The 24,836-nt window shown below is 44.1% G+C and overlaps 2 protein-coding genes across 13 annotated transcripts in view; one reads left to right on the forward strand and one right to left on the reverse strand.

Annotated features, from left to right (window-relative positions):
• Nucleotides 1-12,996, forward strand: part of CASTOR2 (cytosolic arginine sensor for mTORC1 subunit 2) — a 195,766-nt gene extending 182,770 nt beyond the window's left edge. For 6 of the 12 annotated variants that reach the window (XM_073315833.1, XM_073315836.1, XM_073315838.1 and 3 more), the window contains one exon: nucleotides 959-12,996. The gene's annotated coding sequence lies outside the window, so the exon portion shown is untranslated. The other 6 variants (XM_073315837.1, XM_073315834.1, XM_073315840.1 and 3 more) reach the window with 6 other exon arrangements.
• RCC1L (RCC1 like) overlaps nucleotides 7,054-24,836 on the reverse strand; it is a 25,994-nt gene continuing 8,211 nt past the window's right edge. Inside the window, exons 3-11 of the mRNA XM_073315829.1 lie at nucleotides 21,317-21,445; nucleotides 20,331-20,397; nucleotides 19,766-19,817; nucleotides 17,872-17,956; nucleotides 14,742-14,923; nucleotides 11,316-11,400; nucleotides 10,538-10,711; nucleotides 8,973-9,058; nucleotides 7,054-7,617 (exon numbers count right to left, since the gene is read on the reverse strand). Of these exons, the coding sequence (XP_073171930.1) occupies nucleotides 7,540-7,617; nucleotides 8,973-9,058; nucleotides 10,538-10,711; nucleotides 11,316-11,400; nucleotides 14,742-14,923; nucleotides 17,872-17,956; nucleotides 19,766-19,817; nucleotides 20,331-20,397; nucleotides 21,317-21,445 (938 nt within the window). The 3' untranslated portion in view covers nucleotides 7,054-7,539. The remainder of the gene's footprint in view (nucleotides 7,618-8,972; nucleotides 9,059-10,537; nucleotides 10,712-11,315; nucleotides 11,401-14,741; nucleotides 14,924-17,871; nucleotides 17,957-19,765; nucleotides 19,818-20,330; nucleotides 20,398-21,316; nucleotides 21,446-24,836) is intronic.

A 24,836-nucleotide genomic window follows, 5' to 3' on the forward strand; every position in this document is an offset into this window, starting at 1 on the left:
GCCGAACAGCACCAGAATGGCATCATGCCCAGACTCAAGTGTGCAGTTCCATGGATATGCATCTGGAGGCACAGTACAGACCACTGCTGTGGCGAGACATTACTGAATGATATATTGCCAGTAAACACATTGGGTGAAATTCCTGCAGGCATACAGAAGATGTGACAGTGACGAGACCACTGAGCCCCCACAATGAAGTCTCCCTTAGCTTCTCTTCTGTAACTCTTCCCCAGCAGGGTTGTTGCCAAAGATTGTGCTGTAGGAGCTGGATAAATTATTCCAGGCTTTCAGTTCTTTGAACAACACCTCACGGAAAAGAATTTTCTTCTTTTAGATGTTTCAGTTGAATAAGGGAGGCGTCCTTACCTTTATGGATTTATACCCCTGCCTGCCTTCCTCCAGATCCACTGCCTCCTGGGAAATTGCAAGCATCTTATAAAGGCCAACTCAGAAAGATCTGAAGAGTCTGTACACAGAGAATTCTTTCCGATGTCATCAATGCAGTTTTAGACAATAGCCTCGGGTAAATCTGAAGCCCTTTGGCACTGGATGTCTGAAAAGGCAGAACATGTAGAAATGAGACCTCTTCAACCTCAGTGGCTCAGCCTACAAGATTACGAAGGAAGGGTAGAGTCAGCGGTGTCAGAGTACAACCCAGGAGTCCTGACTCCCAGCCCCCCTCCCCACCCCCCAACTGTGCTCCCTCCAGAAAATAACTCTCCTACAAAAAGACTTTTAAACTAAACTTTGCTACATGTTTAAAAACAGTAACAAACCCACCCCTTTCCCTCAGAAAAGAAACTCAGCATCTTATGTACCACAAAACAGATTGTAGTTTAGAAAACCGGCAGCAAAATCAAGCTCATAGTACTGCAGGAATAACGTTTAATCTTCCAGAACTGCTCTACAGGTGTCATAGGGGCCTTTTTCAGATGATTTATGCTTGTGTTCTTTGCAGAGTTTCTCTGGGATGAAATATAATGGCACTTGGAAGGAGACGTTGAGTAACACAGACAATGACTGGAATAAATGAGAAGTGCTGAGGAGAGATGTCCCGATCCTGAAGTGATCTTGCTACCAAGTTAGTGGAACAAGAAAAACAGCTTTCCTCTGCATCCTGGCCTGTTCTGATGAAACAAGCCCATGGTCACGTCCCTTTGTGGGGACAAAGGTTGGTTCTAGCTCTCTGAATATGCGGTGTGGCCTCTCTCACGTCTCCCCTCCAGAGCAGCCAGTCTCCAGACTGCTTATTTTGAAGTGGTTTGGAGAAAGATGGGGGCTCTCTTGTTCTCTTGCCTTACGAGGACACTTAAGTCTGTGAAATATGTGTTGAATGGTTCTTGTCTGGGTAATATTCCACTGAATGTTCTGAAAAGAGCAATGCCAACATGTGCTGAGGGCGGTATGCAGAGGGGGATTTGTTGAAGATGTAGTGAGGAGGGGCATAGAGTTGGGAACGGGAAGATGTTCCCCTGGTCCTCTCTGCTGCTTGCTTTCTTCCTTCACCTTTATTTCAATAAAAAAGTGGGGTGGCTCATGAAGGCGAGGCTTGAGCCAGTCACAGCAAAGGCAGGAGCTGGGTGTCTCCCACCACACAATACACTTTTAACCATGAAGCATGCTGCCCTTTTCTGGAGAAGGGCCTCCTAGGAGTGGGCTCCCACTTTTGCCGGTAGTGTTGTAACGCACACAAGTAGGGGATAGGGTGAGGCCCAACCTATCTTGCATGTGTGAGAAAGGATTTGAAGTGAAAGGTGATAGTCATGCTTTTGGAAAACTTTTCCTATTCCTGGGACTAGTGCCCAGGAAACCCCCTCTGCAAACCCTTAAAACACCCTATGTTACATCTCAGAAGTGCAGGCCTGGAAGGGACCTCAGTAGGTCGTGTAACCCAGTCCCCTGCACTGAAGACAGGACTAAGTAATAAACAGACCCATCCCTGACAGGTGTTTGTCTAAACCATTCTTAAAAACCGCCTGGAATCTGCTCAGCGCCATGTGGTGTAGGAGCCTGAACACAATGCAGGGAACTGGCAATGGTGCAAGCCATATTTTCTGAGCCTCAGTTTCTCTATTTGCAATATACGGATATTTACCTCCATCACAAGGGTGAGGATATATTATGCACTGTCTCCAATGCTGTAAGTGTGGCTGTTATTGACCACTGGAAACAGGCCTTGATCCAGACACCCCTGTCCTTGGGAAAGTTTGAATCTAGAGCAGAAATTTGTGGTGCCAGCAGTTATTATAATCGGTGATACTAAGGATGACCTGTCCCCGTGCAAGGAGCTCAGTTTTGCATTTCTTATGTGAAATGTCCTATCATCCCTATCCTGGAATTCCAGCCGGCCTGGCTTTGCTGTACTGCTCCCAGAGCAAACTGCATGGCTCTTCCTGGGGCATGCTCTGATTTCCAGGGCTGGCCCTTTCTCCCCTCCCCTTTTGCAGATGTACTTGAGAAGTGTGGACATGCCAGAAATACCAGTGTGCAAAGGTTTGCGCTGACCTCCAGCTTGGGAGGGGAAACATTATATTAAACTCAATATGGTATAAAAGTAGAATTGAAATAAATCTAAACAAAATGCTTTTACCATATCGAAATGAAATGTTTCAATGTTGTTTCAAAAATTTCCCATCAAGAATGTTATCGAAATCAACACAGTCCCCTGATTTCAGCAAAACTGCATTTTCCAACAGCAAACTGTTCCATCATTCTAGTGAGTATCTGCATGTCTTTTTTATAGAAGTCTCTGCACTCACTAGCGGAAGCAGAGCTGGGTCTGGGCAGTGGCCTGGGGAACATCAGAGGTCTGTTTAAGGTGCTGTGTCCTAAGATATCGGCACATGTGTTAGACTTAGTGCAATGGGTTGAAATCCTGGCAGCATCCCCTCCACCCTTCATAAATGGAGATCCATGTGTTTTGCTGTATGGGGGGGTATTAGATGAGCCCTTAAAAACCAAAGCCTTGTCTGCACTGTGTGGGATGCGGAGGAGGAAAAATTTCAGGGGCGTGGGGCACCCACTTCGCATTGACTTTGTTGCCATGGGGGATTCTATGGCATGTCCCCTAAGAAAAGGGGGTTGTCAAGATGTCTTTGGCCAAAATGTCCAATCTCCCATTGCTGTTGTGCTGTCTGACTAACTTCACAGTCTGCCACTTATTGCTCTAGCAATATCCCCCAAGCCTTGACTGTTCAGGCGAGCAGTTGTCCTGGGAACCCAGCTCCGTTAGTAACATGCCTTTGGATTTTACAGAGTGAGCTTGAAGGCTCCAAATATAGATGTTCCGGTTCACTGGCAGCTGTCCCTGCCTGTCTCACAAAGCTATAAAACAGTGTATTTACATCCTCCCCACACCTGGACTTGGGCTGCCGATGATCCTTCACACATCAGCCTCCAACCAGGACTCGCCTTTCCTCACCTGCATTTCAATATTCACAGCATGGTGCCGTTAATTAGAAAACAAGGTATTGCAAATGAGGACTCAAGCTACCTTCCACTCGGGGGTAACCTCCTGTCACTCAGATTTATTTCCCCAGCAGGCAGAATAGAAAGCTTCAGTGTTTCCCCAGCGCGGCTGTCACTGCTGTTTCACGCTCCCATCAGTACAAGACACCAGCACGATGAGCAAGTGACCTAGGAAATGCAGATCCTGGCCCAGCCAGTCAGGAAGTCATCAGCTTCCATGAGTAATTCCCTTTCTGGCACTTAGGAAGTTGGTCTAGGTAGACAGTAAAGAGGCTGGAAGGGCACTGCAAGCTTAGATAGAGATACCTTGGCTGTATACTGTTGCTTTGTGTGCTCGCATCTGAATGTTGGCTTGGTGCTCGGACGCTCCTGCCATCTTATAAGCTGATCTGTTTAACTCCTTGTTTGTTTTCAGTAAAGGGAGGGGAGTAAGGAAGTCTGTTCTTTGCCTGCTAGGGTTACAACTAGCTAGTGGGCGAGAGAGAAATTTTAAAATCCAGGTTAAAGAGGGACCCCTTAATGAAAAGATCTTGTTATGGCTTAAGGTAAGTTCTGGGCCACTTGCGCTCATTAAAGATCCAAAAAGGAAAGCTTGTTCGTCCGGGCATCCTGCCTAAATGTTAACACTGCCTTCCTAAATTTCCCTGTAGTCGCAATAACATGTATTAGTCTGCCTGCTTCCCGTCCTGACCTGTTGCGTACAGTTGCTGCACACTGTTAAGAGTTCCCTGTTTGAACCCAGAGCGGGCTGCATTTCAGCAGTGAGGGAAATGACCCTCCCATATCGTTTGCACAGCAATTCATTCGCAAAGTGCAGTGACACTATCTATGAACGTACAGGGAACAAAAGCAACCCCAGTTACTATGGAGGGGTATCTGGGAGACTGCAGTGTTTCCCTATATTTAGAAAAGGAAGTAACTGAGGTATTTCAGATAGTGATTGCTGGATTTTTGATGGGGGAAGCTGTAAGGATTTGTCTACGCTTGAATTTTCAGTAGTGGTTAATTCACGCAAGTGTGAATTCTAGTGTAGCTGGACCACCAAAGTTAGTGCCAGGATGAAAATGTTCATTGCTTGTTGTGTTTAACCACAGACTGCAGCTTAACGCTCCTTACAAGTAAATGGATAGCAAATCCTCTTGAACATACTGGGGATTTTAGGAGCATAGCATGTTAGTAACCCTAATTCAAACAGCCCACTGTTAGCTATGACTAGCAATAAACGTGTGTCTACACTTGTGTTAAAACATGACTGAAAAGTCAAGCGTGGACACAATGGGTAAAACTTTCAAAAGTACCTAAATGACCTAGAAGCCTAAAACCCAGTGACTTTCAATGGAGCTTAGTCTCTCTTGAAAACTTGAACCACCCGATATTATTTTTTATTTGTATTACCATAGCGTTTAGGAGTCCCAGTCATGGCGTATAAGCGTACACTGTTCCTGCCCCAAAGAGCTAACCCGAGCTCCCCTCTCTATAAAAAATTATACTGAAAAATACTCATCATCTTGCTTTTCTTATTTAATTCAATAGCACTGATGGAGTGTTGGATTAACACGACCTTAATACCGTTTCTGGATCAAACCTGTGCCTCTCTAAACTTGTTAAAGCATTTAACTGAAAAGAATAAATAGAGATTCATGTACCTGAAGTTTCCAAAACCTTTCATCATTATGACGGATCACTAAGGAAGATATTTAAATAACTCCACATGAGTAGGAGGCAAAGTTTTGTTGTGGATTATAAACTGGATAATGGGACCCTACCAGCACACCAGCAGCGTGAATACACTGCTGTAGTCTAGTACGAAAGCTCCTATGGGAATTTGTCATTAAAACTCCCATTGACTTGCAATGGGAGCTGAGCACCTAATTAATTTAAGCTCCTTTGAACTCCCAGCTGAAAATGTCTTGATTGCCTGAAGCTTCATTACCATTCAAGAATGGTAAAGCCATGTTTTCCTACCAAGGTGAGAGGAAATGTTAATTAAATATAGCAGTAACCTTCTGCAACTCTTTTTGAAAGCTCCCTGTGGTGCTGGGACACTACAGCAACTGTGTGCTGAGACCCCTCCTATCATGCTGCCCAATACCGTTACCTTGTCAGTCTGTTGTCTTCCTCTGGTCTTAGATGTAGAGTGTCTTTTAGTACAGCACATAGGGATCCTGACTGCAGCTCTTAGGTACTATGATCTACTACTATTACAGTTATGTTACAATAGTGTCTTGATGGCCCCTTCTGACCTTAAAGACTATGAGTTATCTACTAATAAAAAGAGAGAATGCTGGTTCTTGTCCCTCTCAAACCTATTCCTGTAATAATGTCTTATTCCCCTCTAGGATTTTTACCCCCCTTGGAGATGGCAGTATCTGTTGTTCTTCATGTTTCCTAACTGTGCCACCTTTTGGTTGGCTGCCACTGAAGGACTAGAACATGGTGAGTATCCCCATTGGAGGGGCTTCATGAAATCAGCTATTTATGCCTTGCTGCTGGTCTCTGTTTATCCACAAAGAACTGAGAGGCTGATGCTGTTGGCTAAACAACTGCAGAGCAGGGCTTTGAAAGCGCTGCAGTGACAGCTCTTTGAGGTCATGTACAAAGAGGGAAGGTTGGTGTATGTTGGACACTAGCAGGCATTTGGAAGTATGTGGAGTCAATGCTGACAGGGTTGAATGGCATCAAAGCACATGAGCAGTCAGCATCCCCATAAAAACTGGAGCTGGGGAGAGTAGCTTAGATATGAGCGCTAGCTGGATGGACAGATGCATGGTTGTTTACTGGCAATTGCCTGAAGGGTTACATCGTGGGTAGGGTGGAGACAGGACCCGCCAGTTGCAGAAGGGACTGCGGCGCTCACTGATGTCATGCCCTACCACCTTCCTCTCGGTCTAGTGTGCCCTCTAGCATATCCAGAGGTACAAAGGTTGTGTCTCTGCTACCCTCACACCTGGGCTTCTGCAAAGATACTTCTACCAAGCTTCCCAAATCCACTCTATTCCATTACATTTGTGATTTCACTGCCATCTTCTCCCTCTGGACCTAGATTTTCAAAAACAGGAGTCTCTAGTCAGGAGGTAAACAAACACTTTTGGAAATCTCACCATCGATTTAGGTTCCTGTCACTCCAACTGGGGGGGAGGGCAAAGGCAGTGTATAGTTAGCACCCATTGCAGCAGTTCTGCGTGGAGATGCATGTTGGGGTCTGGGGTAAAAGGCAGCATCCCATGAGATGAGTAGGAGGAGTTAGAACAACTACACTCATCCTGAACCCGCTTAAGCATCATACCTGTGCTGCTGTAGTGCAGACAAGGTATAAATTAATGTAGATCACTGCTCATTTCACTTTCACCCCACACTGCACCATATAAATCACATGGGCAGGGGATCCCACTCTTATCTACCTGCACAGGGCTCTGCCTTCATCTACTCCATTTTTCAGTATAATTGAGAGGGGAGCTCTGTAAGCTCTTTGGGGCAGCTGAGTGAAACGGCATAGTGCAGCTCTGCTTCCAGTGTAACTCATAAGACATTGGCTCAAACACTGTATGACTGGTAATGTTGCTGAAAAACAGTTCTGCCAGGGTGTATTAGCATATATTTATTTCAGCCCATACTATAACTTTCCCTTTCAGAAACATGGTTGGGGAAGACCATCACGCCCTCGCAGTGGCGTTTAAAGTTCTACTGCCATGTGTATGAGTAAGTGCACATAGCATTATGTCCTGCAATTTCCTTATGGAGGAACACAGTAAAATGGGCATCAGAGTATTGCTGCCTGGGAGTTTGGCAGCAGGACAGTTGGAATCTTTTCAGCAGCCCATTAAAAGTGTTTGATATGCACATCCCTATGGGAGAGAGCCTTACGTTCCTCCCAAAGAGGCACTGGAGGCTCTGGAGAAACAGTTAAAGTTCCAAGCATAGCTGCGGTTCTTCACACGCCAAGTGCGTGCAGTCAGTGCCGTATTATATCCACTGAACATTAGCACAAAGGGTTCTCCTTCCTGAAAGAGTCATCATGGGTGCATCTTTTACCATCGGTTCCCAATGTGTAGCTGAGGTACAGCACAGCTGCTAGATAAATGATTTAACCAGAGTTACCATATGATCAACTCCACAAGCCACATCAACTACCTCGCCTGGGACTGTCACCTGAAAAGAAAAAAGAAAATTTGCTTTCAGGCTCTTTCTGCCACTTATGTGCACACACCCATACGAGCCAGGCTGAGCGCCTTTTAAAGTGCAAGCCTTTGGGACACCTTGGTGATGGGGTTCAGTCCAGGGAATGGAGATTAGACTGAAGAAACATCAGCTCCAACTGCAGGCACAAAAACAGCCAACCCTACAGAATTCATCAACATGCTGAAAAGCACAGTGCATGCTCATGTACTGATCTGTTAGGAAATGCAGGGGATTGTAGCCCCAGCCCATCTGTTCAGAAAGCAGCACTGACTCAGCAAGATGATTTGTTAAAGCCTGGGAGATGCTTCACGTTTGGTCTCAGTTCAAGGACAAGGGTGGATTTTTGAACTGGGAGCATGAACAGGTTAGTCATTAAGTTACACTGAGGTCTTTAAGAACAGCTGAACACTAGCATTTCAAATGTGTAGTCCTCAATGGAGGACTGAAATAGCTGCTAGGTGGTGGAAAAGGCAACCAGCCACGAAGGGTAACAGATCCTCTACACTATATATGGTGCCCTATGGGAGCTCATGCTGCTGCTCTTTTAAAAGAACAGTAAGGTGCATTGCACCCTAAGATTCCTGACCATTTTAAATGGACACACCACTGCCATCTACTATGTCCAGGGAGAAATGGGATAGTTAAAATTTATGCACTTGGCATTTGTGCCATTTAATTTAGCAAATCTTAACTAAATAAATGAGGAAGTAGTATTCACAACTTTGATAAACTACACTTCTGTATGAAATTGCCCCTGCTTTAATGTTTTTTCCTTTTAAAAAGGATGTTTTATGTGCCTGTGACATGAAAGTTGAGAATTCAGGCAATTAAGTTAGACAGTTGTGCCAGCGAGGGTGATAGCTTGGCCCCCAAAATATTTGAAAATCTTGTCTGAAAGGTGCAGACACTTTCAAACTCAATGCTCCATGAACATAGGTGTGGGGATTTTTCTTCTTTAATTTAAATGAAGTTTGACATAATCTTAGTGAACACAACAGATGCTGGACAGGGCTTGGGCTCTGACACTTGGTATACAGAACACTTAACTAGAGCCCAAGTCTCTCAGTTCTCCTGGTTCAGTATAGGCTAATTATAAAATGCCAGAACAACACTGGAGACAACATCTAGCTCTGACCCAACTCCATCCCTTCTGGTCAGGAAGTCCAAGGAGGAAGTGATAAGACCATCTTGCATTTGAAGTTTTCATGTTACTTTCAGTGCCAAAATCAACAACTAGGCCTAGTGAGTGGGTGACACCTCACTCCTCTTTGTTATACAATACACTAAATACAGGGCATGTTTGTGCTTGAATGCGGTGTACTTACCCTCCATGGGAAATACTGGTCTTCCATTCTTCCAATCCCCAGGCACCCCCTTATATTCTTGCCCCACACAAACAGCTCTCCTCTGTCTGCAACAAGCAAAAAACCCAGGTCAGATTGCCTATGAACTAAGTAATTTTATGTACAAGGAAAGGGGTTGCAGCTATGCTGCTTATGGAGGTATGGCCTTCTAGTCAATCACCAGTAGGTCTTGTAAGTATAGTTAAGAGAACACTTGATAGAGCAATGTTGTCTTCACAGAAGAGCTCAGGGAACAGAAGCAAACAAGAAGTTTTTGGTCTGAATCTTTTCTCCTCCACCCAAAGTGCAGGATTTTGTTTAAAGGAACAGAGTCCACCAGAAAGTTCTGAAGTCAGTGGAAGCTCCAGGTGTTCATTTTCAAAACTCAGGTTCAACATCCTCCATCTATGTGCACAGCTCTTAGAGTCAAAGCAGGAGCACCGACGTGACTTTCAAGATGTTTAACTTCATGCATCAGAGCACAGTGAGTGAGCCAGATAAGCAAAGATAGTGAAAGCCACCACTCCACATCTGATAGAGTGGTGGCTTCCAATCAGGGTAGGGCAAAACTGCATTCAGTACATCTGGAGAGGTCTTAGGCTTCTCAGTCACTGGAGGTGCTCTTAAACATTTTACTTGAGTCCCAATTTCAAAAATGATTTATACCAATGAAAAAACTCTGGGTAGACAAGGCCTAACTGTTTCAGCAGGGGGTGAGATTTTTTTTTTTAAACTGAAAGAGAGGAAGTCGTCCCTGCAGGGACACAGTTCTACTGGTATATAGCTATTCCCGTATGAGCCTGGAAACACCAGTATAAAGCACCCTACACTGCTCTGACTATAGTGGGCAGTAAGAACAGTACAGCCTGTGTGCATGGACGAGCACTTTATCCACCTTGGTACAATGACATACGCTCTCCATTTCTTGGGTCAATGTGCCTCCACCATTATGGAAAGTCACTTGAAGGAGATGGGGTAAATGTTCTCTAATCCTTCCCATTTGGCTACAGCTCAATTCCAACATTATTTTACCTATCATTGAGGGAAGCTTTTACTCTTGAGGTAGAGTACCTACTTCAGCTTTCCATGGCGCTGCCCTCTGCTGGGCATCGTCAGACTCCAGTTATTTTCTTCACATACAATCTTGATGTATTATAGTTACAGCTGCCCTAACAGTGCCGCTAAGATTGTCAAGTCAGTATTTGCACTGTAATGCCGTGGTTTTTCTGCTTCAGACACTAGGTTAGTTAGTTCAACTTGCATATCTGGGCTGGTTGCAATTTAAAAAGCAAAAGGAAGGGGCACAGATCTGTTTTACTGAACCCAGATTAGAAATTTATCATTAACAGAGGCCAGGCTGCCATCTGTCATTGACATGGTCTGACTGAAAACATGATCCAAGCCATTGCATTGTTTCAGCATGGTATTTTTGAGGTTCACATTTCACATTTAAAGAGTGTTTTAGAAACAAACATCTCAGTAAGATTTTAAAAGGGGAACAAATTGAAAAGACACTTTCCCCACTGATCCATGGCCTGGAAACTTACTGTTAAGTGCAGCAAATTGGCTGAGTCCACAGCGAATGCGAGAAACACGGGTGTCTGGACTGAAGTCTGACAAGCCAAAGAGGGTGGGTGGGATCATTTCTGGAGTTGCTGTTTCCATCAGGTTTGGTCCTTTCCCAAGAATTCCATATCCCCAAACAAAGACATTTCCTCCTTCTGCATTACAATAAAAACAAATTCTTTGAGTACATTCACTCTTATGAAATTAATACAGCCTCAGAAATCTAATTAGATCCAAATGGCTATTTTCTTTGGGCTTGGCAAGTCATTCTGACTATTTAAAAAAAAAAACACAATGTGTTTCCATTTGGCTCCTTCCTGCATTTGAATTCTCTCTAACTTTGCCGTCAAAGCCAATTTTCCTTGGATCATGTTTCCCGAATGTAGTTCTGCCTCTGCATTATTAAAACTGAGTGTTTTCAGTTTGTCTCTGAGAGAGAACAGGCCCACAGTGCCCAAGGTACAGAGACACTTATGTCCCAGCATTCCTACCCTCTTGGATTTGTGACTAGCCAGCTCTTTCTGGTGTGAGACTTCAAAAAGAATTCTTCAAGTTCAATACTTGTGAAAGCTGCCAGATGGACAGCGTGGGAGAATTAAATCATATCGACACAGCAGTGCATGCTCCCTGTGCCAACATGCCTCAGCTCTGACCTTCAGGAACAACTTCTAGGGCTAAGTATTTCATTCCTAACAGCCTGTCTCCTCACCCATCTTATTAAATCCAATGGGAGCCCTGCAACAGCAAAAATGAACTCACCATTTACAACAGCATTGCCCGTCCCTCCACATGCAGCATCCTTTATCTTCCCAATCTTGAATGGTAAGTGCCTCGGAACATTCACCTATTGAGAAAAAACAAACAATTCTGACCTCAGAGAATGCATACGCCAGCGATGAGAACCTGGACATTCACTGGTGTTTTTGGAAGTTTCTCTTAGGACAAAGAGAATGTAAACAATGTCTACAGAATGTCTATTGTTGTAAAAGTCACCTTTCTCCCCTGTATCTATAGGATTGTTCAGGCGGTTACATAAACTATGGATGCTTCCTCCATCTGCTGGACTGAGGTCACAGTGAATGTGATCCCACAGCAGGAAAATGAACTGTGTTCAGCTGAATGAGGCCAAAGGTGAAGACAACTGATTGGGGAAAGTGGCAAAGCTGAAAAAATCCACCTTGGACTACAAAACTGAAGAATGTTAAGGGGTGTACACCTAAAGGAATCCATTCATCCCAGAGCTGAAGAACTAGATAGGACAAGGAAGCTAGCCGCTCAACAAGTGTTTGCAAACAATCACAAGAGAGACCAGAAGGCCATAGGCTGTAGCCCTTTTGTGACAGAGTTTAAAAGGCACTGGAAAACCTATAGTTTAGTGGGTGTGAATGCTGAATGTTACAGATAGTTGAGCATTTCCTTTTCCAGAACAGTCATTACTCAGACTTGGCTCAAAGGCAACATCTTTGGTGACCAAGCAATCTAACCCCATTTCCAGTCGTTCTCAGTATCCCCTCCAGGAAGCCTCATATTGGAACAGTCTGACCCCATGTTATTTAACCTACTAATTATCTCAAAACATCCCTCCAAACTAGATAATTAGCCCTAAACTGGGGACACACCAGGATTAGCAAAAGGAACTAAAAGTTTACTAAAATGGCATTAATTTGATGGTCTGCTCTTAATTTTCCTTCAAATATAGCTGAATATTGATGAACGAGGCAAACATCTGCTTAATTGCCACATTCAACCTTGAGTCAGCATTTCAAATCTATTTACCATAAACATTTGCTCTAAGAAGAAATTTACTTTTGTGAAATGACCCTGTGGGATTTTTGTAGAAGGCTCTGTTCGAGCCAGTAGGGAGGAATGGATGCAGCTTGCACCTTTTGTCCCATAAGTTTGAATGCGGCTAAATTTGTCAGATTACTTTTTGCTTGTGCATTTGAAAGCAGATTACAAATAAATTTGAAATGGATAAATTCTTTTAAAAAACTGAACTGTTCTAAGTATTTGGTCACAATATAATAGAGTACTCTTTATCACCAGGTCTCAAAGAAGATCAGTGTCATCATCCCCATCTTACAGATGGGGAAACTGAGGCAGCGAGCAGGGACATGCCTTGCCCAGAGTCATCCAGCAAGTGAGTAGCAGAGTCAGGAACAGAACCCAAGTATTCTGAGTCCTAGTCTAGTGCTCTCTGCACTAGGGTATACTGCCTCAGAAGTCAGTTTCCTGACTGGATGCCAAAATACACCCCACACCCATGACTTTGAGGCTGAGCTTTCTGCAAACCTTTGTCTCTGTAGAAGCCATCTGCAGAAAGCCTATGTACATGAGAAGCAAGTTCAATTTTAAAAAGCAATTGCATGTCTGGACTTAGTCTGTTTTTTGCAGTCTCTGCTGTAGACTCAAACCTTAATAAAAAGATTAAAGGACTGCATTATTTGCACAAGGAATATTTTTCAAAAACTACAGATTAACAGCACAACTGTCCACACTACAGATTGCCTACCCCACTTAAAAGAGATTTATAAAACATTCACCATGAGCCTTTATGGTCCACTGAGTCATGGTATAATGAAAAATCTTTGTGAGCTTCTGGCACCCTGCAGCGATTGTTTATAATCTGACAGAGGAGAATTCCCCACTCTGTGGCAGGCAATAAGTGCCAATTCATCTTCTGTGGGGATTTCAGCAAGCCAGTGTCAAAATTAAGCTATGATGTTATCAGATGTGGCTATTTTAAGAGATGACTTTGTACTGAATTAGACTGACACTATTATTTCCTGCCTTAAAATTAATGATGGGATGTTGAAAAGGACTTCACTGTTATATATAAAAACATAGCTTAATTTATTTTACACATTTAATGGGTTTTGGCAGCTATATTTTAACATGCTTAAGTATTATTAATCAGGAGTCTGTGCATGCTATAGGCTATATAGGTTCATCTAGGAAACTATCAGCCCTGACATCAGACTAACTCAAGTATAAAACAGAAAAAAAAGTGTAAATTGAACACTTTGAACTTCTCTATCTGCAGATTTCAAAGTGTTCCACAAAAATGATCCAAATCCATCTCCCCCTAATCCCTGTGAGATTCATTCAGTCACCCCAAAATATATCCAGTGAAATTGGGTCCACACAGCCACGCCCTCATATGTTCTCCTATAGGTATAACATGCCCACTATAAGCAATGCAGTTACCTGGGCTGTCTCTCTACCCTTTATGGCTAGGAGTTTCAGAATTGCCTGAGGGAATTAGGTGCCCGACTCCTGTTGAAATTCCCAACATACAGCCTTCCAGTTGGATGCAGTTTTAAATCAACTTTCCCTCTGGGACAGAGCAACAGCAGGGCTTTGCAGAAAACTCAAGACCAGTGAGAGACAACTCATTTGACAGACTTAGGTATTTAAAAACAATATTTTAACTACATTAAATTGGCTCCTTTGAGTGGGGCCATCTACCACTTGTTATTCGGTTCACAATGTGAGGGGTGTGGCTGGATTCCCAGTCAGACCAGGAAGCAGCAATGATCAGGACAAGTTAAAGATCATTTGCTTCAAGCCCAGAGCTCTCACTGCTGTTATCTTTGGGGACTTAGTACAAGTGGAGCTACACCTTAAATCCACTGAGAGACTGAAGCTAGAGCAGAATGTGGCCATCTATCTCCTCTGAGAGGGATCCTTCACTGAGCACATGATTCCAGAGTTCTCATCTTCTGTGGCTGCCTACTAGGTTTCAGAGAGGAGTTCAAGGTGTTGCTCTTTTTCCTGTGAAGCCCTAAATGGCATGTGACCTGCCTACTGGAGGGGCTGATTACTGCCAGAAGAGGCACTCCAGTCAGACCATCCTTGGTTTGCAAGCTGGCAGGGCCTTCTCTAGGACACAGGCCCTCAACTTTGGAACATACTTCCCTTGCTTGGCCTGAAACAGCCCTAAACCATGGGCTTTCAGGGCAAAACACGAATACAAGCAATACGATTATTCCCAGACAGTAGGGCTTAGTAATTTTGGGTGAAGATACACTGCTAGTTGTGTCACTTTACAGTGATTGTGTTATCAAAGGCACCTGGAGCAGGGAATAGGTGCTTACTTTATAGCTTCATGTACAGAACAGTTATTTACATAGTGCCCAAAGGTTGGCAGGCGAGTTGCAGATGGAACATCCAACCTAACCTAACCTGTGTCGTCTCTGTGATGGAAGCCAGCTGCATGTATTCAGAGTTTCCCCATCCAAAGAGATCTCCTTCATCAGATACAGCCAGACAGCTGTCCCCATAGGTGGCAACCTGAACGATATTTACTCCAGCAATATCTCCGCCCAGTTTGGTGGGCACACTGGTGATATTGTAATGGCCAAGACCTGATAAGGGGAGAGAGAGATGTGCTGTAATGAAATGCTGTACTTGTTCATATTAGAAAAAAGGTAGATACCATGCGCCTCATGGTGCCAGTCATTCAAAGACTGGATCTTTTGAAGCAACAAGAAAAAAGTGCACCTGCTTCTGGGGATGTGTTATCTCAAAGCTAAAGCAAGATCTGACTGATACATCCCTAGCATGCCTCCTGTGTTCTAGCAGCTTGGTGGCACAGCTCAAGAGCCCACCATGTATATTACAAAGATCAAACAGTTTGGTATCCTATCTGTCTCTGTAGAGGAGATAAATAGCAGAGCACTTCAGAGCAGGCTAATGCTACACTAAAATGCTTGATCTAAGAGGATGGTTAAACAGGAATTAACTCAGGGAAGCCCTGTGGTCTGTGTTATGCAGGAGGCCAAACTTAGATTATCACAATAGTCCCTTCTGGCCTTAATCTATGGAAGAGTTGCTGATGCTCAACATCTCCCAGGATTTGGTGCCAACAGGGCTATTTAAAAAAAGGCTCACCATGCTTTACCCATCTCAAGACAACAGTGGTGAGCCCCCCAGTGATATTTTTATTATGACTGGGCGGTTGTGAATCATTCTTGTACCAGCCCCACACTCTTGTTTCATGTTGAGCAAACAAGTTGATTTCTTACCTTAGTACCTAATGATCCAAGCCGAGGCCTATCACCCCAAAACATGCATTGGGAACTAACACAACTATCCCGAGCAAATTGTGTTGCAGCAGTTCTTCCTCTATCTGCTATAAAGCCAACCAATTCCTACTCCCTGACTGGTGACTATCAGCTCCGATGTAACGCAGAGGAATCTTTCTGCTCACAATTCAGACTGATGCGTGCCACCCTGTATTTTGGAGGTGGCTGTTAAAAACAGTGAGGCTAACATACAGTGGATTATGTAAAGCATGCATACTCCCATTCACCACTTCCCCTCCCTACTTTACACTCCTAACGGTCCTTCATTGCTGTCACCAAACAATCAGGTTTCCCTCCAGAGTCAATTAACTCCACTACAGAGTGGGAGAGAGACCTGTTCAGCTGTCCTGTGGGTTGAGCACATTGAAACAATACTAACTGCACAGAAGTCCCATTCCTCACAACATCACACAGACCAATTGCCTAGAAAAAAGTAAATAAGCCTTCTTGATAGTATGGGTCTGGACAATTCAGGAGCGAGACTAGGAACTGTATCAAAAATAAAATGACTCAGCATGACAACTCCTGGGACTTGACGTGACTGGTCATCACACTGTCTTCATTTACCTCAGCAGGCTCCAGAGCTAATGCACATGCCAGCATATCTAGGGCTCCTATGGGACCTTTCCCCCTGCTGTGGAACAATCTGCTCACACACCACTTGTGATTAATGCTGTGTGTGTACTTATGAAAAGATGCAAAAAAACTTGACAACTTCTACTTAGACGTTCGGTCCTGCTTTGCAGAAGCGGCTAAGACACAATCCACACTATCTAAAGAACCAGGTTTAATCAAGGCTGTGAAACATATTGTGACCCCCACCATATTAGAACATGGGTTTATCTTGCCTGTGCAGACAGATGTGTTAGTGAATGCTCTTTCAAACCCAGCTGAGACCCATGCTAAGATAGGGTCCCTAAAACCAGTTAGGTTTCCTGTGCCCTCAGAAACACAGCTGGCTCACAACATATTTCACAAGCATAGGTGGGGCAAGGTGAAGAGGATGGTTGATATGGTGACAGGCTGCCTGGGGCCAGATGAAAAGCTAGTCTGGGAGTAGGGGGACACAAACTGGGGAGAGCAGTAAGAGGACGCAATAGGCAACATGATGCAGCCAAATAGGAGGGAAAGAAGAAGGACCTTGGCCAAAGCTCCCTGCCTAGGACAGCAAAAGCAGCCAGGAAGGTGGTCTCAGTAAAGGCCGTTGTCAAGAGCAACAGGAACAGGAAATATGGGGGGGGGGGAGGAGGAGGAGTCTGGAAGAAGGACAGCAGCAGTAGGTAAAAACAATATAGAGCTGGATAGGTAACCCCACATCGGCGCAGACCTCCCTGTGAGGGGGCACAGACTCACTCAAGTGGATAATGAACTCTTCTGGGCTCAGCCAGCACTGACCAGACCGAGCTGTCAGCCTTGCTGTGCCTGGAGATTAGCATAGAAGATGACAGCCACAGACCTGGATGCCCCTGAGACTGCATGGACCAGGTACAAAGTGGGGGTGACCAAAAAGAGGAGTGGATTTTCCCTCTCTCAGGGGAAGGAGAGGGAAACGGACCTTGCTTTTGTTTGTTTGGAGAATCTCTTGTGTGCCAAACACAGGAAGGACTCTGTAAGCAACTCCAATCAAGGTCTGGTGGGGACACCTACCTGCCACACCCCAACCAGAGTCCTTCCCCACTGCCACTTCTCACGTGTCACCATGGGTGTGGGTGGAGTTTCAAGGTCAAACAGGGTCTAAAACTCAGCAAGGCCAGGGGACATTCAAACTTCTTCTCTAATTGCTCCCATCCTCCAAGAAATAAAAGGAATAGGCTTGGCTCATTCACATGAGCATGCAGAGTACTGTCTATACAGAACATGTTTTTATCTTGCATGTGCGGACAGAAAAGCATGTCATGGTTCAAGTCAAGGCTCACCAATACATCGAGATGGGATCGCTATGACTATTTCAAGCACTATACAGCAATCCCATACCTATGCACTGGAGATAAATGGCTTGAGATGGCTTGAAATATTCTCAAACAGAATTTGCTGGCAAGACAAAAACATCCTCTAACACAAGTGAGTTGCAATGTACCTTATCTCAACTTGCTGCCACTGTTAAATATCTGGCATTCTGTCTTCCAGTCAGTTGATCAGAGCAAACACTGTTCCAAGCTTTTACTAGCACTTGTTGGATTTTCTGCACAGCAACTTCAGCTCAGCTTCTACTTTTCTGAAAGGCCTACCTGTTTGTCCATCAGCTCCCCATCCACAGGAGTAAACATCGCCTCTCTCCGTCCTGAACAGACTGTGATCCTGCCCACAGACAATCTACATGCAAGTGAAAAGCTAAGTCAGATCATGTTGAGAATTAGTGCACCATGACATCATGTGCGGACTTATGAATGTGAATCTCTTGTACTCAACATGCCTGTTCTCTTTAGCCAGAACTTGCCAATTTTGGGGCCTTCTGTCCAGAGCAAACAGAACAGCTACATGTACAAGAGGGAAGGTTAAAACCACCCCAACACAGGCCTTGGTGAACACAGTAGAATTTTGGCTTTGTCTGTAGTGAGCGCTCCCGAAGTGGAATTCCAAACAACATAGTGAACAACGAGGCCCAAGCAAACCATAGCCCAACATCATAAAATGGCATCAATGAACGATGGAAGAGAACTCTCATCACAACCTCCCTTCCAAGAATGATTATTTCCTGGTTCACGTGATGTCAGCTACACCTTGCAATTTGACTCTTTGACTTAAGAACTACAGCAACCCGGAATGTCCCTCTGCCGCTCCACATCTGTTCTTGGACTGATCATGTTTTACACAATACCCACGCCTGTCGTGGGATTGGCGTGAGCTATTCCAGTGATACTCAGACTGGGATGCACAAGCGGCTCTTTAACATGTCCCCTGCCGCTCTTTGCGGCACATGACATGAAAACACAGTGGGATTTAATTATTAACCCGTCAAAGTTATTAACCCATCAGGAGGCTTTTACTATGTTATTAACCAATTAAGTTATCAACTTGCACTAAGTTATTAACTTGTTTGCTGTGAGAACATATAACTAAATATTTTATTGCCCTGTCATACTGTTTTAAATATGAATATCTAGTACTATAGTAAATGAAACAATGAATTCCCATGACTGTGGCTCTCTTGGGGAATGCTGATCGCTAATTTGGCTCCTGAACCACTGAGGTCTGAGTATCACTGAACTAGGGCCAAAATTTCCAAAGGTGAGGCTTAAAGTCTCTCCTAAATCACTGGGTAAATGTTCAAGAACAGCGAGCACCTAAGAGCTGACACCAATATCACAGGGAGCTGCTAGGTGCTCAACCCACCTGAAAATCTGGCTAGTGATTTTTAAGAGCCTAAATGAGGATTTAGGCTTTTAACGTTAAAGGACTTATTTTGGAAAACTCTGGCTGAATATAATGCGGGCCTCTCCCATCCCACTGGCCTGGATTAGTTACCTTGCTTTCTAGGAGATCACTGGGTGGATTTTATGGGCCAAATTTTCTCAAGTGCGTACATGCAATCCAGGCAAATGAACACGCAAATGGCTAGTTGTGCAGTTTAACTGACCACTTTGTGCATGCAGTTACTGCAGCTGCATGAAACAGCAGGGCGATCGTGTGTGCTAATTAGGCCTCATCCAATCCTAGAAATCCTCATCTAGAATCTGACCGTATGTGAATCTAGCTGGCAATTTACAGGGAGAATGGTCTCATGGTTAAGGCATTGGATAGCACTTGGGACTTCACAAATAAAAGGTCTCGGTGCCCAACTGCTGCAAATTGGTGGTAAAAGGAGAGGTAGCAGACGCAAAAGAGAAGGCCGAGATGACTGAGAAATGGTCAGGGATAGGCCTCTCAACAGATAATACTCAAATGCAGCCAAAGAAATTCAGCAGCAGAGGGTGCCCATCAGCTAAGGTCTCATGTTTCCTGATCCTCCCAGGAATTCAGACCCAGCAAAGTCAATCACACTAGCTGGGAAGTGGTATAGGATAAGGGGCAATTGTTCAAGCCCCAAAGAATCAAGCAGTAGGGCCTCTTTCCCATTTTAGAAGACATCTGTTGAACGACCCCCATCCTCAGACAGGTTTTAGATTGAGAAAAGGCTCTTACCTGCACAACCCTGCCTTCAAACTTTCGCAGTCGGTGAATTAGATGGCTCTCACTGCATCACCAGCAGAGAAAGAGAAAAGGTAAAACAAAGGGAAGATTTCAAGGGTTTGCAACTGAAACTTCCAGAGGCTTGCGCTCTTTGCAAAATATCTGGGGAAGGGAGTCTTCACATGTACTCAGAACACTTAACACTATAGAGCACTTTCCATCTTCTGAAGGGAGAGAAATGATTTCCCCTTTCTATAGGTTAGTTTAAGTGACTAATCTAAAGCAATAGGAGTTCTACTTGGTAGAGCTGGGACTTTTCTCTCAGGAGCTCCTGATTCCAGTCCCTGGATTATACCCAAACCACTAGATTATACTGCCTCCAAATTAATTTAGCACTAGTCTACCCGTTCTCACAGTACATTACCTGGCACTACATTAGTAGGGATGGAGAAAAGCTGTACTAAAAACCTTCACTGGGGAAGGGAGTATGAAAGTAAAGAAAATAGACCTGTAATTAATTATATGAGAACTTCTATTATGCAAAAATAAAGGGTATGAATTCGGGGGGTAGTCTCACCTGTAAATTTCACCTTCAGTAACTTTTCGGCCGCACTGCCCATAGGAATTGTTGCCCATGCTGAAGACTGAAAAACAACAACTGCATGCATCTGACTTCCATTTAGCTATTCAAGTTAATATCAAGCATTTATTCTCTCTCATAGATGTTAGCTCCTAACTGCAACACAGCCTGCATAATCCCAACATACACCCAAAATGCTTAGTTCTCAAGCACCTACAAGATGATCTTGAACCTTCTCACCAGGGTTCACCTAAACATGAGAGATTCAAGACATTTCAGGCAACAGTATCTAAGCAGTAATGTCATATGCACTATACTAGTACCTAGAAGCTAGTGGCCATTCCTCCATAATTGACTAGCTCCTTCGGCTGTTGCCTAGGAGACTTAGAAATAAGATCAGCATTTCCACAGAAGCACCAAATCAAGTGATCAATTCTCTCAGCGATCAATAGCTGCACTGGGATGCTAAATACTGCACTGAAGTTGGTGTGCTAAAGAATTTTCAGGGCATTTGAGAGCCAGTCAACACAGGTTCCTCTCTATATAAGCCTATTAATTAATTACCTTTATGAATGCAACATTCTACCTAGCCAAGTAGCACTTAGAAGTTTCACAAAGAAAATGCCATAAGGTATTGGCATACCTGTCCGAAACCTGAATTAGAAAATACATCCAGCTGAAAGAGACAAATACCCTACACTTAACAAGCCCCAGGGCTAGACAGACAAACCATATTTTAGAATACTTGCAGAACAAAAACATCTACAGCTTGGGCCAGATGGAACGCAGAATGTGAAGAAGATTTAAGCTTAGAGTTTTCCCTTCACTGAACAATCCTGCTTTAACGGTTGAAAAAACACTTCCATGTGCCATATTTATACAGTCAGGTTTGGGTTCAGCTTTTAAGGAAAGAAGAAAAGACAAGACTTGACTTGAGCAATCAGACTCTGTTGTCCCTTGCCACACTATAAGTGATACTGTACCTCCTTCCTTGTCCGTCAGGATCAGGGAATGAGCTCTCCCGCAAGACACCTGCAAGATCCGAGTCTCCTGGGGAGTGTCCAGTGGTAATGGAATGGGAGATGGTTCCAAGACACATTCATAGCTTTTAGCTTTAAGAAAGAACAGACAAATCAGAAATTACCAACTTCTACAAAGTGAACTTGGTGTGTGTTTGCTCGCGGATTGTATTTATGAACACATTGCCAAACAGATTCCTGTATTAGGTAAAGGACAATTTATGATCCAGAAAGCAAAGATCCTAACCAGAGTCCAGGGGTGACCTGGATCTATCTCATACTAATTGCTAATAGGGAAGGCTTGGAAACAGCAAGTGCTGGATTCTGCCCAGTAAGCAATTCACAGAATGCAGAAGTTTGGTGGCATTAGATTTCAGGCAGCCACATTCAGGGAATTTGAAAATTTCATTTCAGCAAAGCAGTTAAGCATGTTGGATGGATTACTGAAGAGCTTGAAGTTAAGCATGTGCTTAACTACTTTGCTGAACTGTGGGCTTTGTGACTCAGGCACAATGGGAGGAAACATTCAAAGTCAGTGTGCAAGGTGAACAGGGAACCTCACAAAAAGAAAAGGAGTACTTGTGGCACCTTAGAGACTAACAAATTTATTTGAGCATAAGCTTTCGTGAGCTACAGCTCACTTCATCTGATGCATTCAGTGGACCTCATGACACCATACTTAAAGCACAGCAGATTAAAATTCCTCTCGGAAAAAGGAATGCAGGAACAAGCAGCAGCAAATGTGGCTTCACAAGGGATCAAAGATCTAAAGTGTTTTTTTAAATATTGTACTAGAAATCAAAGAGTTGGTAACTCAACAGAATATACAATTAGTTAAGGCCATCAGGGAAAAGAAAAGAGCAGCAAAAAAGCAAAATATAATTAGCGCTAGACAAAAGGTTAAAGGGAGATGAGCTTTTACAAATGTATCAAAGGAAGAACTTATACTAGAGGGAAAATGGCTCCCTTAAGATCAGACGGCGATCTCTTTACACACAGTGAGTAGAAGTACTTTACGCCACAAGACATCCCACTGATTGCCTAGGATCTCTTGTGCGGCAAGGTACCCTCTTTGTAGGTATCAACAATCTGGATCTTAGTGACTGGAGGGAGCTTGCAATGCAAACAGGAAATGCAATCCAGGAGACTGCCTACACAGAGGCAGGTTTCACCGGGAAATAACAGCCATTCTATCGCTCTCTAATGCCGCTACATCTGCCCCTCAATACCAGAAAGATATTGACAGGCTGGAGGGAGTTCTGAGATTTAAACTACACTACAAAGCGAGGTCAGCCAGAAGTGTGTAAAGGAAAAAAAAGCACAACCCCTAGTGAACGTCATGACACTGGCAGAGCAGGTGCTAGCTCATGCCAAAATCCCCAGGTTTCAATTGAACACTGACACAAACATAGCTGGAATGAGGCTGGCTCACCTGTGTGCTAATATTGTTAAAATCATTCCAATACCTATAAGAATGTATTTCACAACCATTTCATAAATACTAGTTGCTGCATGCATTAATATAATTTACAGCATCTGTATCCCATACAGTAAGGTAATATTTGAGCAGTTGTATTGTAAGCCTTTGTGACTCCGTGTAAGTCACCAGACAGGAGAGAAACATTAATTAGTATGAAGAGCTGATCTGCAACACAAGATGTTACGTCTTTCCCAACAGGAAAGGTCCATCGACACCAGACAGACTATTGTGGGATGTTAAAGAGGACAAGAGACTACTGTTCTGCTCTCCTCCCATGAAGATGAATCATGCAAGTGGATTCCTCCCATCAGCCGAGTTTGCAGCTCAGAGCGCATGGCAGGAGGGGATGAAAACACCAAACAAATGGAACTAGGCATCTCTATGCTGCTTCAACTCTGGTGGTGGGGTGTGGGTGTGGTGGTGGGGGAGGATTAGGGATAAGAGAGCCCGAGATGGTTAGCTCTAAAGGACATATAGAGCTTGCTTATTGTAGAAGCATCTATTACCTTTTGAAACATATGACTAGTATCAGAGGGGTAGCCGTGTTAGTCTGTATCCACAAAAACAATGAGGAATCCGGTAGCACCTTACAGACTAACAGATTTATTTGGGCATAAGCTTTTGTTTTCACTCCATGCATCTGAAGTGGGCTTTTTACCCACGAAAGCTTATGCCCAAAATAAATTTGTTAGTCTGTAAGGTGCCACCAGACTCCTCGTTGTTTTTTTGAAACATATGACTGTTCCTCATTTGTGTGTGTGTGTATCTTCATCTGCTTTAACTTTACAAATAACTCTTTTCCTTTTCCTATCTAATAAATCTTATAGTTTTTATGGGATTGGTTACAAGTGTTGTCATTGGTGTGAGATCTAAGGTGCAGGTGACCTGGAGTAAATGACTGGTCCTTTGGGCTGGGAGTAACCTGAATATTTCTGTGATTCTTGCTGTAAGGAACCATCTGTATCAGAGACATGCTCCCGTGGGTGGCAAGACAGATCAGAGTACCAAGGAGACTGACTGTGACTCCAAGTTAAGGCTGTTATAGAGCCTGAGGAGTTTACACTTGACAATTGATTGGTGAAATCTAAGTATATAAGTCACAGCCAATCTGGGGTTTGTGTCCTGGTTTCTAAAAATCTGCCCTGAGGTTGGTGCCCCCACTCTTGAGCCACGACAGGCAGCATGACAGTTACGTCAGCTAGAAGTGTGAAAAAAAAATCACATGCCTTGGTCAGTGTAACTTTGCTGGCAAAACCTGTGGTGTAGACACACCTGCCACCAAAATAGTGCTACTTACAGTTTAGCAGATATTGTTCGGAGAGATGACATACCTAGGCCAGCAAAAAAAAAAAAATTCGGCCTCCACTAGGGGGCTCTGTCAGCAAAGTTATACCAGTTCTGTTGTGTAGACAAGCCCAGAGAAGAGCAACCAAAGTGATCAGATAGCTCAGCATTTACTTTCTTTGGCCCAATTAATAGCTAATTGAAGTGGAACGGCTTCAAGAGGAAAGCCTGAGGGAGCCCCACACCAGGACCCCGCCTAGCCCAGCACTTAGGTGATGGCTGCTTACATCCCACCAGGCAGGCAGAGGGGGAATTGAACCCCATCTCCCACATCCTGAGCAACACCCCAAACCACTGGGCTATAGAACATTCATGAGACTAGCTATCGGTGGCCCAACTGCTATGTAATTATTTCATTAAAGTGGCCCAGCATCAACAAGAGAAGAAGAGCAACCCACATCACAAGATCCCTTAGATCAGCACTCAGGGCACGCACTTGCGAGATAGCAGATCCCTATTCACATCCCTTCTCAGTGGGCAGAGTGGGGAATCAAAGCAGACTCACCCCCACCCCAGGTGAGTGCCCTAACCAGTGGGTAAAAGTCAGGAGGGAGAGTGGTGCCCCCCGCTGAGGACACTCATTTAAGAAGAAGTGACAGATCGCTGTTCAAATCCCAGCTCCTCCTGAGGCCATGAGAGGAAACTGACCCAGGCTCTGCC

Source organism: Lepidochelys kempii, chromosome 17 (assembly GCF_965140265.1).
Source record: "Lepidochelys kempii isolate rLepKem1 chromosome 17, rLepKem1.hap2, whole genome shotgun sequence".
NCBI lineage: Eukaryota > Metazoa > Chordata > Testudines > Cheloniidae > Lepidochelys > Lepidochelys kempii.